This window comes from Amblyomma mixtum, chromosome 5 (genome assembly GCF_055824585.1).
Source record: "Amblyomma mixtum isolate Tamu chromosome 5, ASM5582458v1, whole genome shotgun sequence".
Lineage (NCBI taxonomy): Eukaryota > Metazoa > Arthropoda > Arachnida > Ixodida > Ixodidae > Amblyomma > Amblyomma mixtum.
In genome coordinates this window covers 147,516,627-147,537,539 of record NC_143016.1, presented here as the reverse complement: position 1 = coordinate 147,537,539, position 20,913 = coordinate 147,516,627, and the positions used below count along the sequence as shown (strand labels likewise).

The 20,913-nt window shown below is 45.5% G+C and overlaps 2 protein-coding genes across 5 annotated transcripts in view; one reads left to right on the top strand and one right to left on the bottom strand.

Annotated features, from left to right (window-relative positions):
* The window catches only part of Cul2 (cullin 2), a 61,765-nt gene extending 44,082 nt beyond the window's left edge, over nucleotides 1-17,683 (bottom strand). Inside the window, exons 1-6 of one of the 3 annotated variants that reach the window (XM_089546147.1) lie at nucleotides 17,661-17,683; nucleotides 13,977-14,109; nucleotides 11,218-11,321; nucleotides 10,665-10,756; nucleotides 7,470-7,719; nucleotides 78-290 (exon numbers count right to left, since the gene is read on the bottom strand). In XM_089546147.1, the coding sequence (XP_089402273.1) occupies nucleotides 78-290; nucleotides 7,470-7,719; nucleotides 10,665-10,756; nucleotides 11,218-11,321; nucleotides 13,977-14,094 (777 nt within the window). In that variant the 5' untranslated portion in view covers nucleotides 14,095-14,109; nucleotides 17,661-17,683. Of the gene's footprint in view, nucleotides 1-77; nucleotides 291-7,469; nucleotides 7,720-10,664; nucleotides 10,757-11,217; nucleotides 11,322-13,976; nucleotides 14,155-16,483; nucleotides 16,645-17,660 lie in introns of those variants that run through there. The other 2 variants (XM_089546145.1, XM_089546146.1) reach the window with 2 other exon arrangements.
* Nucleotides 16,630-20,913, top strand: part of Hmt-1 (ABC transporter ATP-binding protein/permease Hmt-1) — a 57,567-nt gene continuing 53,283 nt past the window's right edge. The window contains exons 1-2 of one of the 2 annotated variants that reach the window (XM_089546142.1): nucleotides 16,630-16,826; nucleotides 20,648-20,881. In XM_089546142.1, the coding sequence (XP_089402268.1) occupies nucleotides 20,678-20,881 (204 nt within the window). In that variant the 5' untranslated portion in view covers nucleotides 16,630-16,826; nucleotides 20,648-20,677. Of the gene's footprint in view, nucleotides 16,827-17,512; nucleotides 17,719-20,647; nucleotides 20,882-20,913 lie in introns of those variants that run through there. The other variant, XM_089546143.1, reaches the window with a different exon arrangement.

Sequence of the window (20,913 nt, the reverse complement as noted above, 5' to 3'; positions counted from 1 at the left end):
TATAGTCCTTCAAAAATTTAAATTCTTGCTTCCCTAAGATGACCAAAGGTGAGTGGTGCAGGGCTTCCACCCGTTACCTTGGGGTAAGAGCTGGGGTGGAGGAATCGGCGGGCCCTGAGGTTCTCCTGGGCGAGGCACTGGAGCACCCGCTCCATGTAGGCCGAGCAGTCGCACTCGTCCAGCAGCCGGTGGGCTTCCCGCTGCAGGTGCTTGCCCGTCTCCGCCAGGAAGGGCGTCTCAAACAGCTCCTGGTAGAGCAGCAGCGGCTGCTTGCGCTTGTACTCTTCCACCTGCATGGTGGGAGAAGGGCACAGTCCTCAACTTCCACTGTGCTCCAGCGAGCAGTCTCAATACGAATCTCCCGAGATCTCAAAGGATATTCGTATCATCATAAAACCAAGAAGAGGCAAAGCAGCGCGAAGAACACGGACAACTGAAGAAAGACAAACATGCACGATGACTCCAACAAGCCCAAGTTGCCAGTCTTCGTTTAGCTTTATCTTTACGGGGGTTTAACGTCCCAAAGCGGCTCAGGCTACGAGGGACACCATAGTGAAGGGCTCCGGAAATTTCGACCACCTGGGGTTCTTTAACATGCACTGACATCACACAGTACACGGGCCTCTAGAATTTCGCCTCCATCGAAATTCGACCACCGCAGCCGGGATCGAACCCGCGTCTTTCGGGTCAGCAGCCGAGTGCCGTAACCACTGAGCCACTGCGGCAGCACAAACTGCCACTCTTCATCAATCCGAAACAAACAAAACCTGTATGCGGAAGCGCAGGAAATCCATCCACGCAGATCTGTGCAATTTACAGCCACGCAGCACTGCTTACTGCTTGCAGTGCATGCAATTGCAGCACTGGCAATGCGCAGGCTATGGTGCTGGTTAACACGGCAGTGGCAATGCAAGGGCAACGCTTGGCGCTCGACAGTGCAGTCATTGCTAGCGCATTTGTATTATCGATACTGACACCGGAAAGTGGACAGCCCACACGAAATTCTGTGCAGTGTACGCAAGGCACTTCGGCCAGGGAATTTGAACTCTTCAAGGCTCTTTGTCTATGTGTTACAATCTCAAAGCTTTCTCTCAAAATCTGATGTACCTAGCAGAGACTTTTTAGTTCCAGGTGAAGACAGCTTCTTTCATCTTGCAAATATAGCATGCTTTTCTGTGCCAACAAGCGAATGCAACATGTAATACAGTAAAAGCTCATTAATCCAGCCCCCCTTAATTCGAAAAATCGGATAATTCGACGCGCACGCGACGTCCCTACAATTATACATAGGAGTCTATGGGGTGAAATTCTCGTTAATTCTAACAAATTTTGCCGTGCGTCGGTTAATTCAACATCACTTCGTAGCCCGCCAAGCCAGTGCGTCGAGAGCAAAAAGAAAAAAACACTGCCACGAGCGGTGCTACTGTACGGCGGTAGGCCATCCATATGGTCATCGTCATCAGCAGCGGGAGAGAGGGCGAGGGAAGCAAGGTTAGCGGCGGCCGAAGCAGCCGGCGTCTTTCTTTGTGCTATACCGCGTGTTCCGTATTTATCTGTCCCTGTTACGAAAAATTCCGCTGCGCAATCTACTGAACTATATGGGCTCAAAACGCCGACTACAAGGTACCTTATGATGGTCTTCGTCTTTCGATAAGTAATTTAACACCTAAAATTGCCTGCATTTTCGGGAATCGGCGAAAAACTGCATTCAGCTGCGGCAGAACTTTTCGTCCAAGCGAGCAAAGAAGCCACTTTGACAGGTTGCGCCATCTGGCGAGCGGTGAGGCAACCGATGTCACGGCTTGGGGCTGGAATGCGCACCTCGCGCGGTTTCTTGGGATGTGCGTGTCGTCTGCTCCTTGAAATTAACACCGCTCGCCAGATGGCGCAGTCTGTCAGACTGGCTTCTTTGCTCGCCTGGACGAAAAGTTCTGCCGCAGCCGAATGCAGTTTTTCGCCGATTCCTGAAAATGTAGGCAAGTTTAGATGTTAAATTACATATCGAAAGACGAAGACTATCATAAGCTACCTTGTAGTCGGCGTTTCAGCCCATACAGTCCAGTATTTTGCACAGGAGAATTTTTTCTAACACGGACAGATAAATACGGAACAGGCGGTATTATGTCACAGCAGTCGTGTTGGTGTCGTCCGCTTAACCCTATCGACAGCAAGTCTCGTTTTGGCGTGTGTCTTAGTTTACGTGTGTTCTTTCTGCTACGATCGCGGTTATTTAACCGTAAGGCGGCGCCTTTTTTGGTAATTGCGCACTTTGCCAGCGTGTTTACTGCGCTGCTTTCGAGTGGGTAGCGCGCAGTGCCTGCGCGCCTCGCCTCTGTGTCCTGTCAGCTGACCGAAAATGAAATAATTGAAGTGACAGGCGCTGCCAATGACAATTCGTCAGAAGGTGACAATTGTGAGCAGTTGCCCCAAATGTCGAAGCACACGGTGAAAGAAGCTGCAGAAGCCTTGTCCGTGCGGGAGGACTTCTGCGAACAAATCCCTGACGGCGCATGTGCCGCGGAGCACCTGGCAGCTGTTAGAGCTATCGTAGTTGCTCAAATTCGCTCGAAAAAGCAGACGACGATAACAGATTTCTTTGCCAAATAAAGGTACGTCCTGTTGCGGCAAACATTGTTTTTGTTGTTCATTCAATATTTCGACATTCGGATAATTAATAAGGGAGTAATTACTCATTGACGTCCACCCGAGCGCAGCCATACGGCCACAAAGGAAAGCTATACAGCTTTCTCAGAAACTTCGTAGTTAAAGAAAAATTCGTCCTGGTCCGGGGTTCGAACCCGGGACCACTGCTTCACCGGAGCAGTCACTCTACCAATTGCGCTAACCGGGACGGCAAGCTTATGGTAGGGCGAGAGCGAATTGATCAATAACTCGAAGTGGGAACAGTGTTGACCAAATATTTAGGGGAATCCCCCAAGGTGGAGTAGATTTGTAATAAGGGAGTAATTACTCATTGGCATCCACTGTGGCCGTATGGCTGTGCTCGGGTGGACGTCAATGAGTAATTACTCCCTTATTACAAATCTACTCCACCTTGGGGGATTCCCCTAAATATTCGGATAATTGCAACAATTTTTCGCGGTCCCGTCAGTGTCGAATTAACCACCTTTTACTGTACACTGCAAGACAGTGGGCTTGATACAACATCGTCTGAAGTTTTCTAGTTGACAAGTGTTTGGCAGTGGCAAACTCTTGGGGCTACACAGAGTTTGCCAGCAAACTCGGACAAGGTAGCCCCAACTTGAAAGATGCCCTTTTCATCAAAAAGTGCCTACACTGCATCAGTTATCCATCAAAATCGCTATCCAAGAGTGAACTGGCTATTTTATAGGCCACCATTGAATAGCATCAGCATCATCATCATCATTTATTTTACCCTTAAAGGCCCCTGTTGAGGCATTACATAAGGGGGGGACAAAGCAAATGCAACTGAGAATAATACGTTAATACAACAAAACATAATGCAATACAATAAAATGAAAAACGATACATCACAATACAAGGTTGGTCAATAATAAAGGGCAAAAGGCTGAATTAGGCGGCAACAACAAGAAAAAGAATAAGCGTAAGTGGGTGAAGTTTAAGACAAATGGGCAATATCTTTTATTCAGTACAGTGATTAATTAATGCCTGTCGAAATTTAGTAGCGTCGTGCTGGTTAACAATGTAGTCGGGTGGCAGGTTCCAATTTTCTATTGCAGTTGCAAGAAAAGATTTATTAAATGCCAAGGTCGATCCATGTATACGTTGAATGCTGAAGCCGGGAACCATGCATGCCTGATTATAGCTGAAAGTACACTTTTTTGTAAAGGTGGTTGCACTGTGTAGCCACAATTTTGTACACCCGCCTATCAGTTTTCGACCATACTTCCATTTTCTACACCATGCATCGTAGTTACCATTCCTAAAATTTTTTCCAAGTTATCGCTTTTTGTTGACCCACATTATCATACATCTTTTATTGCTTTTATGGCCTTCTACACCATGTGACATCGACTGATTCTAATTAGCACTGTCGCTGTACACCTACATACTGTCTGTTTCTTTCAACAAAAATTCAGTTGTCAGTAAGCACTTGTACGTGTCATTTTTTCTATCACACTTTTTTAAAATTTCTTGGATCATGTGGATCTTCAAAACTCAAACTAAGTGTATGGTTCGCAAAATGCTAATTTCATAAATCTTAATATTTTAACATTATATTTTCTAATGGTTTTGAGAATTTGTTTAAAACTTGTAGATGCCTGTATAAATTTCCCACATGGGTTTTTTTTTGTCACAGAACTAAAGAATTAGTTTTCTCGAGCACTGGGTATATTATTTAGGCACAGAAATATTTGTTTTGAATCAAGATGATTAATTCCACATGAAACTGTTAAAAATTCCTACCATCCTGATATTTGTATCACCCATAATCATATCATCAAGATTATACAGAAATAAAGCGTTGAGTATAGCAGCATGCTTGGGAAAGACTAGTTTAGTAAAATTGAATTAGTCAATGTTAGAGCTCTTACATCTCTGTGAGTGCAATATCTTTGTTATTTGCTTTTGCTGTGTTTGCTAGAAACAAGGTACATTTTTTGTGTGTGTGTCTGCATGTTTTTTTTTTTTGTGAGTGAGTGCTTCAATAGTGTTGTTATTTACTTTTGCTGTGTACACTGCAAATAAGCTTTTTTTGTGCTTCTTTCTTTATTTATTCATATCTCTTATGTATATTGTATAGTGTACTGTTCTGTTAACAATCACAGCATTTACGTCTGCTCATTAATATTACTTCTCCTGACACTTGTGCTTTGTTTTGTACGCTGTGTACTGTCTTTGTTTGTGTTATGTTATGTTGAACCGTATATCGCCAGACCATGTGGTTTCTATCAATTGGTGAAAAGGAGTAACCAGACCCGCTATGCGGCACCAACCTCTTTTTTCTTGTTCATGCAAATAATAAAAAAAATAAAGTCACCAGAGGCAGCAGTATATCGCTTACACATGAGTTACTCTATAGGCTCTTTACAGGAGCCAGAGTCCTGCATTGGTATCCAAGCACCGCTCGCACCTCTGGTGGCTGAACGTGATCGTGTGGCTCCAAAGTATCCATGCATTGCAGGGAAGCTGGCACTGTGCACTGCTCAGCACTCAACTGCTGCTAGAAGTTCACTGGTCTAACTACTGTACTGATGACTCACACGCTCTCTTTTTGCCCCAATGCACGTTTTCACTGAAATGTTTTGATGTCTGAAACAGGACAATTTTATGACAAGTTTCCTCTTACCAATCAAAAAAAAAAGGGAAAGTGACTTATGTAATTTACAGTAGAGGGCGCCACCCATCCACAAGGCGAGCATCAGTGTGAAAGCACTATTCCAGATGTACCAACCCTGAGCAAGTATCTTATCTTGGACAAGATGATCTTAGGGATTGCCCGTCAAAAACCTGCTCGGCTGAGTATGCACAGTGCAATGTGATAGAAAAGCACACCGATCAGCTCGTTCGCGAGATAATTGAGGCAACCGAGATAATGAAGCTTGGAGACGACTGTATCGGCAAGCCATCTGTACTTTTGACAAGAAAAGAACTGGAGCTGTTGTACGCGCGATGATTCTGGGGGGAAGTGATGACACGGGCGGCAGAGGTCACGTATCTGTGTCACGTGCTGAGTTTAGGCAGTATATCAGGCAACGGGCGGCAGAGGTCACGTATCTGTGTCATGTGCTGAGTGTAGGCAGTATATCAGGCAATGTTTTCCTCGAAATAAACTTGTTGTAAGTACAGCGCTCGTGGTGTCTTCCTATTCTATGTGTCCTGTCTATGTTTTTTGCGCTGTTACTTCGAGAGGGATCACCAACAAGCCCAAGCTGCTGTTCGGACAAGATGATGCCACAAGTTCACGTGACCGAGGGGGCATGACGCCCTCCTCCTACTGGCTACAGCTGGCATGATGTTACTCCGAATTCGGGTAAGCTCAGGTTAGTTCAAAGGAACATCACGCAAGCTGCAGCCACTGGGAGGAAGCTTGGATAAGTTCGAGGCAGCGTCATGCCAGCTGTAGCCAGTAGGAGGAAGACGTCGTGACCCCTCGGACACGTGAACTTGTGGCGTCATCACAACCTGCCCAACACATTGCGAGCAAACTGGCCATCGTGGCAGGTGGCAGTCATGACATGATTGGCCGTGAAAGACTGCTCAGGAAAAGCAACATAGGTTGCACAAGTCCCACTGGTGGCTGTGATAGAAACAGCCACCTGCCAGTGCAATGGAGCATCGTTTAACTGCTGCACCACTGCACTCCCTCGCACCCAACTGAGAAAAAGTGGTAAGGGTAAGTACACATTCGTAGATTGCGGCGAGTCCTCGTACCATTACCAGTGCAGTGGGGCATCGTTTAAAGGGACACTGAGGAGAAATTGAAGTTGGCTTGTATCGGCAGAATACCAGCTCCTGATTACAGAAACGCCACTCATACTGACAACAAAGCTCTTGTAACGTAGAAAAGAGCAAGAACCAAAATACAGGTATCGCCGCCACAGGCCAAACTCGCAAGTACAAGCGTGATGACGTCATAGGACAAAGCAGTGTTGCTAGAACAACTCTAGGACTCGAGAAGCCACAAATCACTCAGGCGCAGCCAATGCATGCGCAAATCTCCTTGACGTCGCCAGATGGCGCCACGTGCCCGGCAGCTACGCGCGCGCCTGAAGCATCGGGACCAATCAGCGCCTGCTCACCGGCTTTAGGGGGGCTCCCGGTATTCCGCTAGCGGTAACAAGGTACACGGTATGCTAAAGGTGTCTATTTGCGAGAACTTCGTTGACGACTTCGAGAGCGAGCTCCATCGTAACGCTGGCAAAACGCCAGTGCAAACGTAAGGGAAGCGACTGTAGCGACGGCCGCAATAGCCGATAGATGCCTTCAACGTGCGGCCGGCAGTAGCTTTCGTTTCGGCTGCTGCTAGGCCGCACTGCTGGCTGCCAGAAATCACGGAGTCTGCGTTACGTCATCTGCACGTCATGTTTCACGTCACTTAGTCCTGTGTCGTCATAGGAGAATCCCAAGTTTGAATCAGAGCGGTGGGAAAAACTTTTTCAACTTCGAATCCAAATTTCTTAGAAATAAATGCATCTTTCGCTGCCGGCCAAGTGGCAACAAAGCCATGACATGCCGATGTATCGAATTTTGCGATAAAAAAATATTAATAGTGCTCTCCTCACTGTTCCTTTAACTGCTGCACCACTGCACTTGTAATGGTACGAGGACTTGCCCCGATCTATGAGCGTTAAGTAGCGGATGACCAATTCTGCATGTATGGCCACTAACCCAGTAAAGCCCTTAAGGCGGAGCTTAGGTGTCCCCTGCTTTTGCATGTGCACTCGGGTAAACTAAGTTAAACCCTTACCACTTTTTTTGGGGGGGGAGAGAGCGAGATGGCGGACCTTCGCACAATGACCCACCTGGACGAAGGAGAGGATGACCCCCTGGACGACCCTCTGCTGGGGGCAGTGGCCCTCCTGGCGGTCCTGGGCCAGGGCCCCCAGCAGCAGGGCCAGCAGGGAGGAGCGCAGGGGCTGCACCATGTTGCGCCGCCACAGCTCCAGGCCCAGCTCGCCCACCTCCAGCAGCTGCTCGGCCGGCTCCACCGAGCCATAGCTCAGGTCCGCCTCGCTCAGCTTGTGCTTCTTGATGTGCTGCGTGTTCAGGTACCTGCAGTGCACCAGGAGTGAGAAGTGGACATTGCACCTGTCAGAGGTGTAGAAAGCAGGCTGAAAGATCGTATGGCAAACCCTAATCCTAGTTGCAAAAGACTTAAACACAGCAATACAGCTGGATCAGTATGTGATGGAATGATTTTTGAACACTGCATTTAGTTTACTGTCGGTGCACAAGTATGTGCGTATAGTTTCCTCTTAGATGTTCAGAAATTAAATTTACAAACGTAATCTTCATAGCTGTTATGCGTTTCTAAAAAAACCTCCCACGTCTTTTCATGGGGACACTTAAATCTTCTTAAGAGTCAAATTTCACATTTGTCGCAGCTTCTGTTGAAACTTCTGTGTATTTGCGCCAGTTTCTATGGAATTGTCTGTCCCTCAACTGCCATATTTGGACTGTTAGCTGCAGCAGCATGTATCCACTATGCTGTGACCGAGCCAACATTTGCATCCTAGCACAGAAAAAGGCTGATCTCAACGCAGTGTGCAGCTTGTGATGATGTCACAAGGTCATGTGACCTCTCTCAACCAATCGGCAAATTCTGTGACATGGGATGGTGGATTTTGCTCCTGCCGTGAACTCTAATGCTATCCTTTTAGATTTCTACAATGCAGGGGTCTGCAGCAACAAAATTCTGGAAGTTCAGAACTTTTATCAAATGTTCTCATTGCCTGGCCATCACAGGATTCATAATAAAAGGCAGTAGATGTCTTTTCTCTTAGGAGCAAGACCCTTGTGACAAATATTTCCTCTCTTGGATACTTTTTCCGTCTAAAATTAATTTGAGTGTTATGCTTCTTTTCTCTTGTACTTTAACTGGCTTTGAACAGACACTGCAAACAGCTGAGTAAAGCCCGATTTTACGGCTTTTTCCGGTTGTGATGATGCCAGTTAGGCAGCAAAAGACACATTTACACTGAGAAAATTGGGTTAGAAAATTTTCCTCACAGTCGATTCAAACTACGCTGGATAGCACAGACATGACAGCAATCCACTTTTGTCGGGTTTTTTTTTTTTTGCCTCATGCAAGCGACACACTGACAGAGCAAAGGCTGCAGTATTGCATTCCTTTGCGGCCACGCCTGCAACACGTGCAGAAATGGCCTTCATTACAGTTGAAGTACACCTGTGACATTCAGTACACTGGTGTGCAAAGCATTTGAAACTTTTTAATTAAATCCCCTAGTCAGGGCACATCCCCCTCTTTTCATGCGAAAAGTGTACAGCAGCTTCGCCTTGCCATGCACTGCCAAACAGTAATGGGTACAAAAACCCGAGCACTGTCCTCATATACTTTTGTTTGTATCCCGTGAACCCTCAACAACTTGTAAGCTTTTGGCGTCTAATAGATGGAGGTGTCTACTATGTTCCTTGGACCCATGGTAATGCGCAAAGTTTTAGCAATGCTGAGCACTTCAATCCGACTGCCACAGGTAGGGTCACATTTTGCAGGCCTTCGCGTCTTGGACCATTCAGTGTGCTTAAAGGTGCACTGAAGAGGATTCTGAACTCGTCTTTTTGCCACGGGAACTCGATCTACGCTTTCCTAGCATTCTTAGAAACCTCGACTTACTGCCCTGTGTGGCTGATTTCCCAAATTAAATCGAATTAACGTACGGCTCCCGCCCTTTTTTTTTAATTCTGCCTCGCACGGTGGGCGGAGTCGACCAACGCATGGAGCGCCTTTCACCCAGTCCCGTGGCAGCTTGCCGCTCTGCCATCGGCGGAGTAATACGTAGTAGTCCGTAGTAGCAAATAGTCCACGCATATTTTTATTTCCGCGGGCTTATTTTGCGGCTATATTATCTGCGAATGGAACTATTTATTCATGGAAACCTAAAAAAACAAAATAAAGCGAAAGCAAAGCCTCCACGGAGCTGGCTGAAAGGAACTTCACGCGTTGGTCGACTCCGCCCATCGTACGAGGCAGAATTAAAAAAAAGGGGCGGGAGCCGGACGTTAATTCGATTTAATTAGGAAAATCAGCCACACACGGCAATAAGTTGCAGTTTCTAAGAATGCTAGGAACGTGTAGATTGAGTTCCCGCGGCAAAAACACAAGTTCAGAATCCTCTTCAGTGCACCTTTAAGGGGGATGAGGGTCCTAAAAAGTTGTTTTTTATTTTTCGACACAACGTATTGAAACTTGGCACGCAGGTGTGTCATAGAATGGTGATTTCAAATATGCATTTAGATTTCAAATATCTCATCTTGAAGAAAAATTATGGCAAAATAACAACCCAATTAGGCCATTTGTTACTGGCCTTTATGATAATTTCTTTGTGAACAAAAGCTTTTAAAAGAATATGTAAACATTTCCAAAGGTCCGCCACACATCCTAACGCTTTCCTTTTTCCTTTAAACATGACAGATTAGCAATTAGGCCAAGTGTGGGTTAATTATTGCCACACTGTTTTTTCTTTCCAACTTTGTTAATTATTTATGAACAACAAAATGATTTTATAGGCATTTTATTAGCTTTATGGTGTGCTGTGAGCTTTTGCAAATGTTTGCTCATTCTTAAAAAGGCTTCTTTTAACTGATAAATTATTATAAAGGCCCATAAGAAATGACCTGATTAGGATATGTTATTTTGTCATATATTTCCTTCCAGGCAAGCTATTTGAAATCTTAAAGCATGTTCCAAATCAGCATCCAATGATATACCTGCATGTTAAGTTTGAGCAAGATATGTTAACAAATAAAAAAAAACAATTTTAAGACCCTCATAGCCCCTTAACTTTGAAGCATGGGGTCCACAAATTAGTTTCAGAACTGGTGTAATCAGATCTGTTTAGAACTTTTTTTTACTTTGCCGAGGCATAAACAATGGTGCTTTGACAAAGACTCGTATTACCAAACTGACTACACGTACTGCTCACACCGAGCCAGCGGTGCACCACACCGGTGATGCAAACTTGCGCGAGTGGACTCACATGTACAATTTGTTGAGATAGTCGATGCCCTGGCTGTACTGAAGCCAGTGCTTGTAGTAGGTGGCCAAGAGGTCATCCCCTGACACGACCAGCTGCAAAAAAGGGGGCAAAACGTGCACAACGCTGCCACAAACCTGCTTGGACTCCTGAAGCACTTTATGGTCTCAGCCTGGCTTCCCTTGACAATGCCGATCGCGACTAGGGACAATTCTCCACACAAGTGACGCCACTGAGCCTCTCAGTCCCATTATACACTTGTGTCCAATCGATAAAGCTGCTGCCAAAATTAACAGTCATCTGGCAACAAACACCAATCAGCTTGAGTTTTTCACTAAATAAAAATCTTGTAACACTTTACCGCTCTTCCTCAGCGGAGTGTCACAATAGCATTATTATCTCGCTCAACAGTTTTTCCAGTTTCTGCATCTGCCACTTAGATAGACGCTTGAGGATGCTATTGCCATCTATTGTCCGTTTTTCATGCAAGTTTTGCAGTTTCCTACTGAGCGGCCCTTGCGTTAATACTAAATGAACAAAGCACCACCAAACTTACCTCATACAAGTGTTGGACATGGGCATTGAGAAACCTCTTGGTCTCCAGGTAAAGACGGTCACCGAGGGGCTCGGGGAAGGCAACACACAGCGCATACACGTCCGTGGATCAGAGAGTCAAGGACAATTGGAGATAAAAACTCGGCCACCGGGTCATGTTCATTAGTCTATTAACATGGATAACTGGGAAGCTTGGTCAACCATCATGAGGTGTACTATGCTAGAACAAGGGATAACACTATTCTTTCACCTATCACTGACAAAGTGAACAAAACTTTGCAACAAGTTTGTCATACCCACGTTTTTGTTTCAAGTGGACTTTTCTAGAAAGAGCCTTTAACCCCTTCTTGAGCACATCCAGATAAATGAACACGAAGAACAAATTTTGTTCTTCACAAAAATCATTTGCATGGCTCCTTGTAAACATACTGATGATTGCCAGCAAAAGACACCTTTACTGCTTTGCTAAGAAAGCTTAATCTAAAAATGGAACATATTTTTCTTTCCACTCGATTTAAAATCATGACAGAGAGGGAAATAAATTTGTTGCGATGCAACATTAAAGGGGTGCAGTTTTTGGGTGTCAATTTTTTCCTTGAAAGAGGCCTACGGGGCCTAGTAATCTTGCAAATGGGCTGAGAACATCAGTGCACAGTGTCAATAATTATAAACGATTTTGGACTGGCAGTTTCCACCCAGGACAGCACCAGTGCTGAGTGTACCCCGTCGTCACGGTCGACTGGCCAACATGGACTACTCCATTCCTGATGACGTCAGCGTCGCATTCGCTGTTCTTAAGAACAACCCAGGTTCAGTGACTTCACAATGTATAGGGCACATCTTAACGTCACTCAAGGTGCATGGAAATGCCAAGTGGTTCCTTGGACAACATTCAAAACCATAATAAATTATTTTTCACTCAATGCCTGTGACTGAAACTAGCTAGAAGGCATCTCCTTACGCCCGTGAAACAAATCACTATTGTTTGTTAGTGCTCGAAGTTTTGTGTCTGTACCCCTTTAAGCATTGACGACATTCTGTGCATATGAGTTGTGACAACAGTGATGAAAAGGACTCTTTGATCCCAGTAGTTTCGAAATGAATGGCGAAGCAAAGTAGCCTCAAAGACCCGTACCCCCCTCCCAAAAGAAAGCATTGGCATAGCTGCAGCTTATGAAAATGACTGGTGACAGCAATGTCCGCATTTCATTTTCCACTCTTTTCTACTTTACAGAAGCTCCATTTTCAGTGAAAGATGTGCCTTTGTAACCAGAACGCGGCAACCTATCTATACAGACCAACAGGCCAACATTTGCCCTCAGTTTTCCTTTAACACATTCAGCATGGGACTTAGAGAAAACGAAGGAGGAAATGCAAGTTGAGGGAGACTGAACATCTAACTCTCTAAAAATTTTGGGAAAACTTCTTTCAGGTCTCATAAAACACCCAGCAGTCTCCAAGGGAAACTATGAGGCCTGCGGAGATGTGTTCTAACTCCGTTTAACGCAAAGGTGCTCAATCTCTCTAGCTTTGGCAGACCCTGACGACTTTCAAAAGGTGTTAATGAACCCTGCATGCCTGTCTCTTACTGAGATCCACCATCACCATCATCAGCCTGACTACGCCCACTGCAGAGCAAAGGCCTCTACCATGGCTCCTCAAAACACGCCTTAATTCAATAAAGACTGTTGCGCAGCCTGCAGCAAGAAATTACAGTATCGGGGTGTAGGCCTTGTCAGGAGGCATGCTAGGTCTTCCTCCTTTAGCCTCATCTTGAGGGCATATTGTACATAATATGGCCAAATAAACATAATAATACTACTACTACTACTACTACTACTACTACCACTACTACTACTACTACTACTACTACTATTACTACTACTACTACTACTACTACTACTGCTACTACTATTCTCATAACCAAGTCGGTAAAAGGGAAGGTGGGGGTTGAGACACACATGGATTCAGGTGTTCATGGAATCCAAAAAACACTCCAAGGAGGCCTACAGTTCCATGGAACCCACTCCCAGAACCCCTGTTTTGAAGGGCTATCTGGGCTATCTGGAAGGGCTTCTCACTATAAATCAGCTCTTTATGTCCAAATTTTTGATGCTGTATAAGGGTAGCGTACTCAAGGAGGTACCTGAATGCTCTGAATGCTTATCCTTGCTTTCGTCTTCTAGTTTCATCCCAGATTGCACAGCAAGTTACATGTTTGCTTAGAGAGGGTGCATAATCAGCAGACTAGATCAGATATGCCACTCCCATTCACACACAGGACACACTTTCTTCCCAAGTTTGCTTTTACATATTTCAGAGCTCGGCAGGTGATTTAAAAGTCCATTCATGAATTTACCAACACAGAAGTGTCACCTATGGCTGCATCGTATAGAATTTGTTTGCAACAGTTTTCACCACTCAGCTGCTAATAGTATGCAGAATGTCAGGCAGCTCCTGGTTAAATAAGCAAAAAGAAAGTATTGAGCTCACAATGCTGTGGGAGACCGTTGTCGACATCTCTGCAGGCTTGCTTGATTAAATGGTTCCTAAAGCCTCACTCTGTCTAATCTGCATGACTCAGGACAGACAGTGCCGGCCTTTTTTTTTTTTTTTTCAAAGCATGCTGCTATCAAGAGAGCTGCGTGGGATTAAAAAAATACACTCTTCTCAAACCGCAACACTTCTCATCAGTACCTTACTCGAAAAGCAAAAGGAAGCAGGAAGCTCAGCCCGTAGCAGGCCTCACACAAGGATATGAGAAGCGATCGTTCCACACGGGCCGTGGAACCTTCCCGAGGGTGATGACACCTGCGACGGTGTCTCTCAGCTGCTCCCAGGTGCACTCGAAGTCGATGCGCTTGGGCTTGAGAGACATGCTGGTGGTCACAGGCTGCGAGGATCGAAGATCGCAAGTGTCTTCATACCCCCTTGGCGGCTAGAAAGCCAGTTATGTCGTACTGCACTCAGACTGGGTCGATGTCGAAATAAGGCCCCTTTTTGAGAGTGTGATAGATATTTCTGCACTGTCCATGGGAAGACATACACACCTCTATATGCTTGTAGTACTAATCTTGTTTCTAGTTTCTTGCATTCTTTCTCTCTTTGAGCAGCGTGGTGTACTTACTGCTTTTCTTTCATGATTCATCTTCATAACATTCTTTTTAATGTTCTCCAGCTCTCCCGTGTCTTGTTCCATTGCAGCACAATTCCACGTGCCCAATTCAAATGTTGAAAAATACTGCATGTACACCTGCCATAGCAGCTAAAACACAGCTGGTAGAGATCAATAAAAGAATAAGATGGCTACAGACACTTGTATGGCTAAATGTATTAGTTCGCGCTTCGTTTTTCTAGGCTGTTCTAGTGGAAGCTTTATTCGGGACTGAGGAGTTTGTTTCGCATGACTAAAATCGTGTTACAACTACTCTACCTTCCAACCTGCCAGAAAATGTACTGAAGAATCAGAACTTTAACCACTGCACTTGTAGGCAGAAGGCTAAGCAAGAATTCAATGTGAAACCAGTACAATTTTCAAATGACTCATTCTGAGTAGTAATGGCCTATAGACAGCAGCATTTTTCACTTTATAATATGCTGATTGCACTCTCCACACACGCAGCACAATGACAACACAACCTAAAAACTAGCTAATCAGTCTGCGTTTAAGGTAAATTTTCACAATGGAAAGTCTTTTAACAAAGAGGCTAGCTTGTTTCGATCTGCGACAGACAAAAATCATGACGAAATATGATGTGTGACAAAAACTAACGTGTGGTTTCACTTGAGAAAAATTTGCTCTACTTTGGAATTTGAAAAAGTGCTCCACAAAGAATATTTTGGCAAAGCACTAACACAGGACTGGCACAAAGCTCGTTACACAATGCCAAATCGTAGTGTGCAAGCGTAGCCGGCAATAAAATTGAACTCAGTGTTCAGACTCTGCAAAAGAAAAAAAACGGATATTTTCAAATTGGTCAAAGGAAAACCACGAGAAAAAAGTACTAAGTAGAGAAGTCAAATGAAAGATGATGATGACTGCAAATTAAGCAACATTGATGGGCAGTAATGTAGTTAATGACTCAGCCTTCTACTGCATATCACCATTTTTTCTCATCTCCATTTATGGAATCTAATTATCTGAGAGACACCTCGAAAGTGATACTTTTCACTTTCAATGAGAATACCAAAATGGTCATGCAGTTTTCGCTTCTATCAAATAGCACAGTTCTCATGAGATCTAGCTTAACTGTTTGGTTTACGGTTGTGAGAGGAAAAAGATGACTATCAGTGCAACTACGGTTACTGCTACTATCAGCTGCTTAACAGGGAAGCTGAGAGGGCTGGCGCTTCTGGCATAATGACTTCCCCTTATTTTGTAAGCCCTAGAAAAATGTTTTCGCAAGCAATAAGGCCGTGAAACTTCTACGCGCTTCCGCTATGCAGTCTCGCAGTAGTTCGCAGGTCAAACGCATCAGCATGAGCGCTTTTCGTATCCGCTCCGACTGTGAATCAGCTGGGACCATCACCGTCCAGTCTCGGAATCAATGAACGAAAGACGAAAGGCAGAACCGAGGTCCACGCTTTTTCCGCCGCCGTTACGAGAAGTTGAGAATGGGTTTAAAGGGCACGGGTCTCGCCAGGTAACGCCGGGCGCTCGCGACTAGTGCATCTCTTTTCACCCTTGCGGCGAAATCTGCTGGACAGTATCACGACACGCTGTTCGCGATTGTAACTGCACTAGTGGATCCAACAGCAGCTCGAAACGCGGTAACCCGACGGACCATGAAGTTGGGAAAATCCGTAGACGGCGGACGGGACCGGTCGGGACGCGGGCGCCGAGCACGCCGACTAACAGGCTTTCCACCCGAGAATCGCGTCCGGTAGCTCACACTCACGAAAGGAATGATCACTGCATAACTTCTAAATTTACAGCGTCACGCCCGTTTCTCAACACGCCGCAACGCACGGGGATCGCTCGCCAGTGCGCACTGCAGTACGCGTCAAAGGCTGCTGGCCGGTGTACGTCTCAGCCTGAAAAAGAAACGAACGAGCTAAAAATCAAACAGCGTTCTTTACCACTGCACACACTGCGTTCCTGCAATTAAATCCGGCCCAGCACACCGCCTCAGCGCCGCACAGGTGATCTCGCGTGCTTCCCATCACGTTACCAACCAAAGGATGCTACACCTTTCTCGACCAAAGGTTTCTGAGCCTTCGCGTCTCCTCCGAGGGCAAGATGAGTAGGAGGGCAAGGCAGGGCTCACCTGACGGCGAACTCCGCGCGCTTGGGTCCCCGCGAGCAGCGCGATCCGTGAACAGCCTGTTAGGATTTAATTTTTCACCAGCAAATCCCGACTACCAGCGGCTGCCTTCATTTTGGGACGGCAAAATAAGGCTGACCCTCAGACAACACCGTTGTTTTACCGGGTGTCGCTAGCGTCGACCTAATCAGCTGTTTCTTTTCGGACTCGCTCGCGAACCTCGCGAAGTTGCGATGCGCGCGTTTTTGCCGGTAAACAATACGTGACCGATGACAATGCGTACGTAACAAATCAGCCGCGTGTTCTTCGTTGGTCAGACTTTGCACAAGAGCCACCTTGATCGTCGGTAAGTGGTCGCTTCGAAATGTTTCTTTTTCGCGTTGACCACGCCGCGACTCGGGGGCATGCTTGCATTCTGCGGCTTCTCCACGTTGCGTCCCGCTTGTGACCAGTGTCGAGGAAGTTCTGTGATGGTGCCAAAGGCCGTGACTTTTGTCTCACCAGCTGGCACGATCGACTGACGCGTTTCTGCACGAGGAGTGATTCACCGGTTCGCTCGCGCGCTCGCGTGGCTCGAGACCTATGCGTTCGAGGAGCCGAGTATTTGTTCGCCACGAGCTTCTTTTTCTGAACGTGCGGCGTAGGAGGTCGGTCATACTACATTGCAGTAGCGTTGTACGATATAGCTGCTTGATGGCAACCACTTAACGACTTAACTAGCTGCGCGTCATGCACTAGTCGACCACGCCGCTTTGGCGAGTTCGCATCCGGTCACAACTGCGACGGAGCGCAGTTAGGAATAGAACACCTGGGCTGCGCAGTGAAGCAGAACAGGCTGCAGCAGTTGGAATCCAACTTGTTTGTGCACTGCATAAAAAAGTGGACAGCTATGACATGCAGCTAGATCACGTGATTGGCGGAAAAAAAAGTTTACCACCGGTCTGACTAAACCCCGCTGACCTGTCCCTGCATCCGTCTTCCCCACTTCTTGTTTCATGAGAAAGTGAGTGCGTTTGTTATCATTGCCAGTTTTACTTGGTTGCACTCGCAGCGGAACAAACATAAACGCTCGCACACGATAAGGTGTTGTGAGATAGCTTGTCGCGGCTAAGATAAATAGTATGATGAAATATGGAGTGAATCAAGCTGTCATGAGCAGTGTTCATTTAAGAGAACTCACCTCACACTCCCCGACATGTACTACGGTACTACACCTGCAGGCCGACGTGCTACTAGTGGTGCGTACTACATGTGGACTCTTACAAAGTGAACGGCAAATCAAAGGATAGAATTGTATATGCGCATTAGGCAGGGTTTCGTGCGTCGCGCATTAATTATAAATAAAAATTAGCGCAGATCTACCAGCAGTAAGATAAATGTGTAATTCTTTATTCCTGTATTTGTCCCAAAGTTATGTCAGCGTTTCTTGAATGAATGAATGAATGAATAGCGCCTTTTGCGTTCCACCTCGACCTTTCTCTCTTCTTTCACTCCCATCCTCCTCCCTTCCCTTACAGCGCGGTTCAGGTGTCCAGCAAGATATGTGAGACAGATACTGCGCCATTTCCTTTAAAACAACAACAATTGAAAACAAAGTTTTTGCATCTGTTTATGGTTATTGTTGGTTGCATAATGTTTTTTTTCATATGTCATCAAATCACATTACTAGACTTCTGATAAGTTGCTTATGCTGCACTTTTGCAGGGTGTGTGCTGTTGTATCCATGCAGCACCTGAGTGAAATATTGAACATCATAAAGCAAAAGTGCATATCAGATGAGACAAGAAAAAATAGTTCAAAAGCTAACACAATCGTATATTGATCTGTAGCAAAGCTTGCTTGAATAGAATTTGTCTGTTTTATCATTATTTGTTTACTGTGCGGGACACTGTTATCAGTCTACCATCTATACAAAAAAAATGTACCCGAGTAGCAATCAGTGATCAGCCTGTATCGCGGATTATCCGCGACCTTGCTGATGTTGTGTGCTTTCACATTGTATATCGCACAAAACAACGGTAGTATGTACGCATGAAGTGCAGTTGACTGTCAGCCTAGGTTTCCTCAGTGTCAGCCTAGGTTTCCTCATGGCAAATCTGACAAAACATGTTCTGTGTTTTCTGTCATTTTTTTTTTTCAGACATACAGCAAGCTTGATGCAGTGAACAATTAGTTTAGTCGACTTTGTCTTAAAACTTGGGTCATAGCGTGCTGCGCATGCACTTAAGGCTGCATTTTAGAACCAACCACAGTGTTTCAGTGGCTGAGCATTGTTTCGCGAGTTCAGTGTCATCCACCGCCTGTGAACTAAGAATTCGGCACACATTAACACCAGGAATGTAAAACTGCCTCTGAAAACTATCAGTATCTTACAAATACGATACTTGAGTGAGCTCACACCTCTGCTTTTGTATGAAACCTGAACATTTATTTTTCTTTAAGCGGCCAGTTGTCTGGACGCGGTGGTTCATTCTGAATACAAATATAGTGCACCACTAGCAAGAACACGGACAAAAAAAATATATTCTAAGAGCATTCTGGTGTGGGCTAGTTGGTTCATGCTTAATAAACAGATTCACAACAGCGCTACGGAACGAGGACAGAGGGAACACGAAAAACACAGGACGGGCGCTGCCTGTGTTTTTCGTGTTCCTTCTGTCCTCGTTCCGTAGCGCTGTTGTGAATCTGTTTATTGAAAAAGAAATATAAAAGGCACATTTATGACTAGGACTGGCCCTGATCATTTAAGTGCCTTTCCTTGTCCATATTTTTGTTCATAATTCAATATATCTATATAGTTTGTTTTTCTTTCTAAGCACATTGGTTTCTTTATGCTATGATTTCATGCTGAGATGTATTGTTGGAATCAAAAAGCACATCTACGTTTTGTTTGCGTGAACTCTGTAGAAACATCCTCTATTTGGTGCCTTATGCTTTAGCCTCATGAACACCTCTGTTTGATGGTGGCTCATAACACAGGCCTGTATGCAGGCTTTTGTTTTCCTGCAGTGACTGCAGTGGTCATGCATTTTAATTTTTGCATACATTTTCATCATTTGAGTTTGAGATCTTTGCTGTTTAATGCGTTTGTTCTCATTCCCTGTTTATCCCCCTTGCAGCAGTAAATGTAATAAGAGGTTAATAGTACAAGGGGACTCTCTCTGGGGTAAATGACTTTACCATCAGCATAGTAGTGCGTTGTAACTAAACAGATATCAGTGGCTTACCACTGAGGGTGTTATTGAAAAGGCGTTGTTTTTGCATGTGGCAGTGCTTACTCTGTATATTGTGCCATCTGCAATCGTGTCATCCGAATGGTAGTGGGCTGCAGTGCACTGGGAAGGGCACGGGGGCAGTACCAATGCTATCACTCAGCGCTGGAGAAGGAAAAGGAACATTTTGGGTTTTTTCTTTGCACTAGAGGCCCGTGTACTGTGTGATGTCAGTGCACGTTAAAGAACCCCAGGTGGTCGAAATCTCCAGAGCCCTTCATGACGGCGTCCCTCATAGCCTCAGTCGCTTTGGGACGTTAAGCCCCTTTAACCACCTAACTGCGACAGCAGTGGTATGAGGACTCCCCGCGATCTGTAAATGTAAAGCAGAGAGTGACCGTGTCTGCGAAGGGATACGTAAAGAGGAGCCCAAGCCACTGCAGGGAGTCATTAACATTATCATGTGGGTACCCTTAATGCGGAGTTTAAGTGTCGCCCAAGTTTTTTTTACAGTGACACCCCAATGTCTATGGCAATGGCATGGCACAGCGAAGGAATATTAGGGACATAAACCCCAAGTATGAATACACCTATATGGGAGTAATGAGAAAGTAAGCTGTCAGTGAACTCCTTTTTAAAGGGAGTGCACTAGAGGACAGCTTTACTCCCTTTTAACTCCTTTCTGTTGAGAGTGTGAGAGAGTAAACAGAGTAGGAGAGGAGTAAGGGCTGATGTGTAGGATAGATGTTACACTCTGCTATGTGTGGAATGAAACGATGTCAATAAAACATGTCACTAAAGAACTGTCAGTAAAGAGCAGTAAGGAATGTCACACGTCGCAGCACAACATAGCAGTTACAGCATGGTGTTCGCACTGTATAGCATTGCGTTAAGTTTCTCAGTTCCTTCTATTTCCTTTTTATCCTCACATTGTCTTTTCCTTTCATTCTCGTAGGTAATATAATCCCCACGTGAGACCGGCAAAATGCATTACTGCCCCCCCAATGTGACCCTGAGTGAGGTGTGGACCCGTGAGGGGCTCTCCCAATGCTTCCTGGACACGGTGGGGCCACCTGTCCTGCTCCTGGTCATGCTGGTCGGCGGTGGCATCCAGTGGAGCGTCTACCACAAGTACGCCACCCGCCTCGACGTCCGGCTGCTCCAGCGCAGGGGCTGCTACAAGTTCCACGTGAGTGACCGCCGTGGGGGCTTAATGTTTTG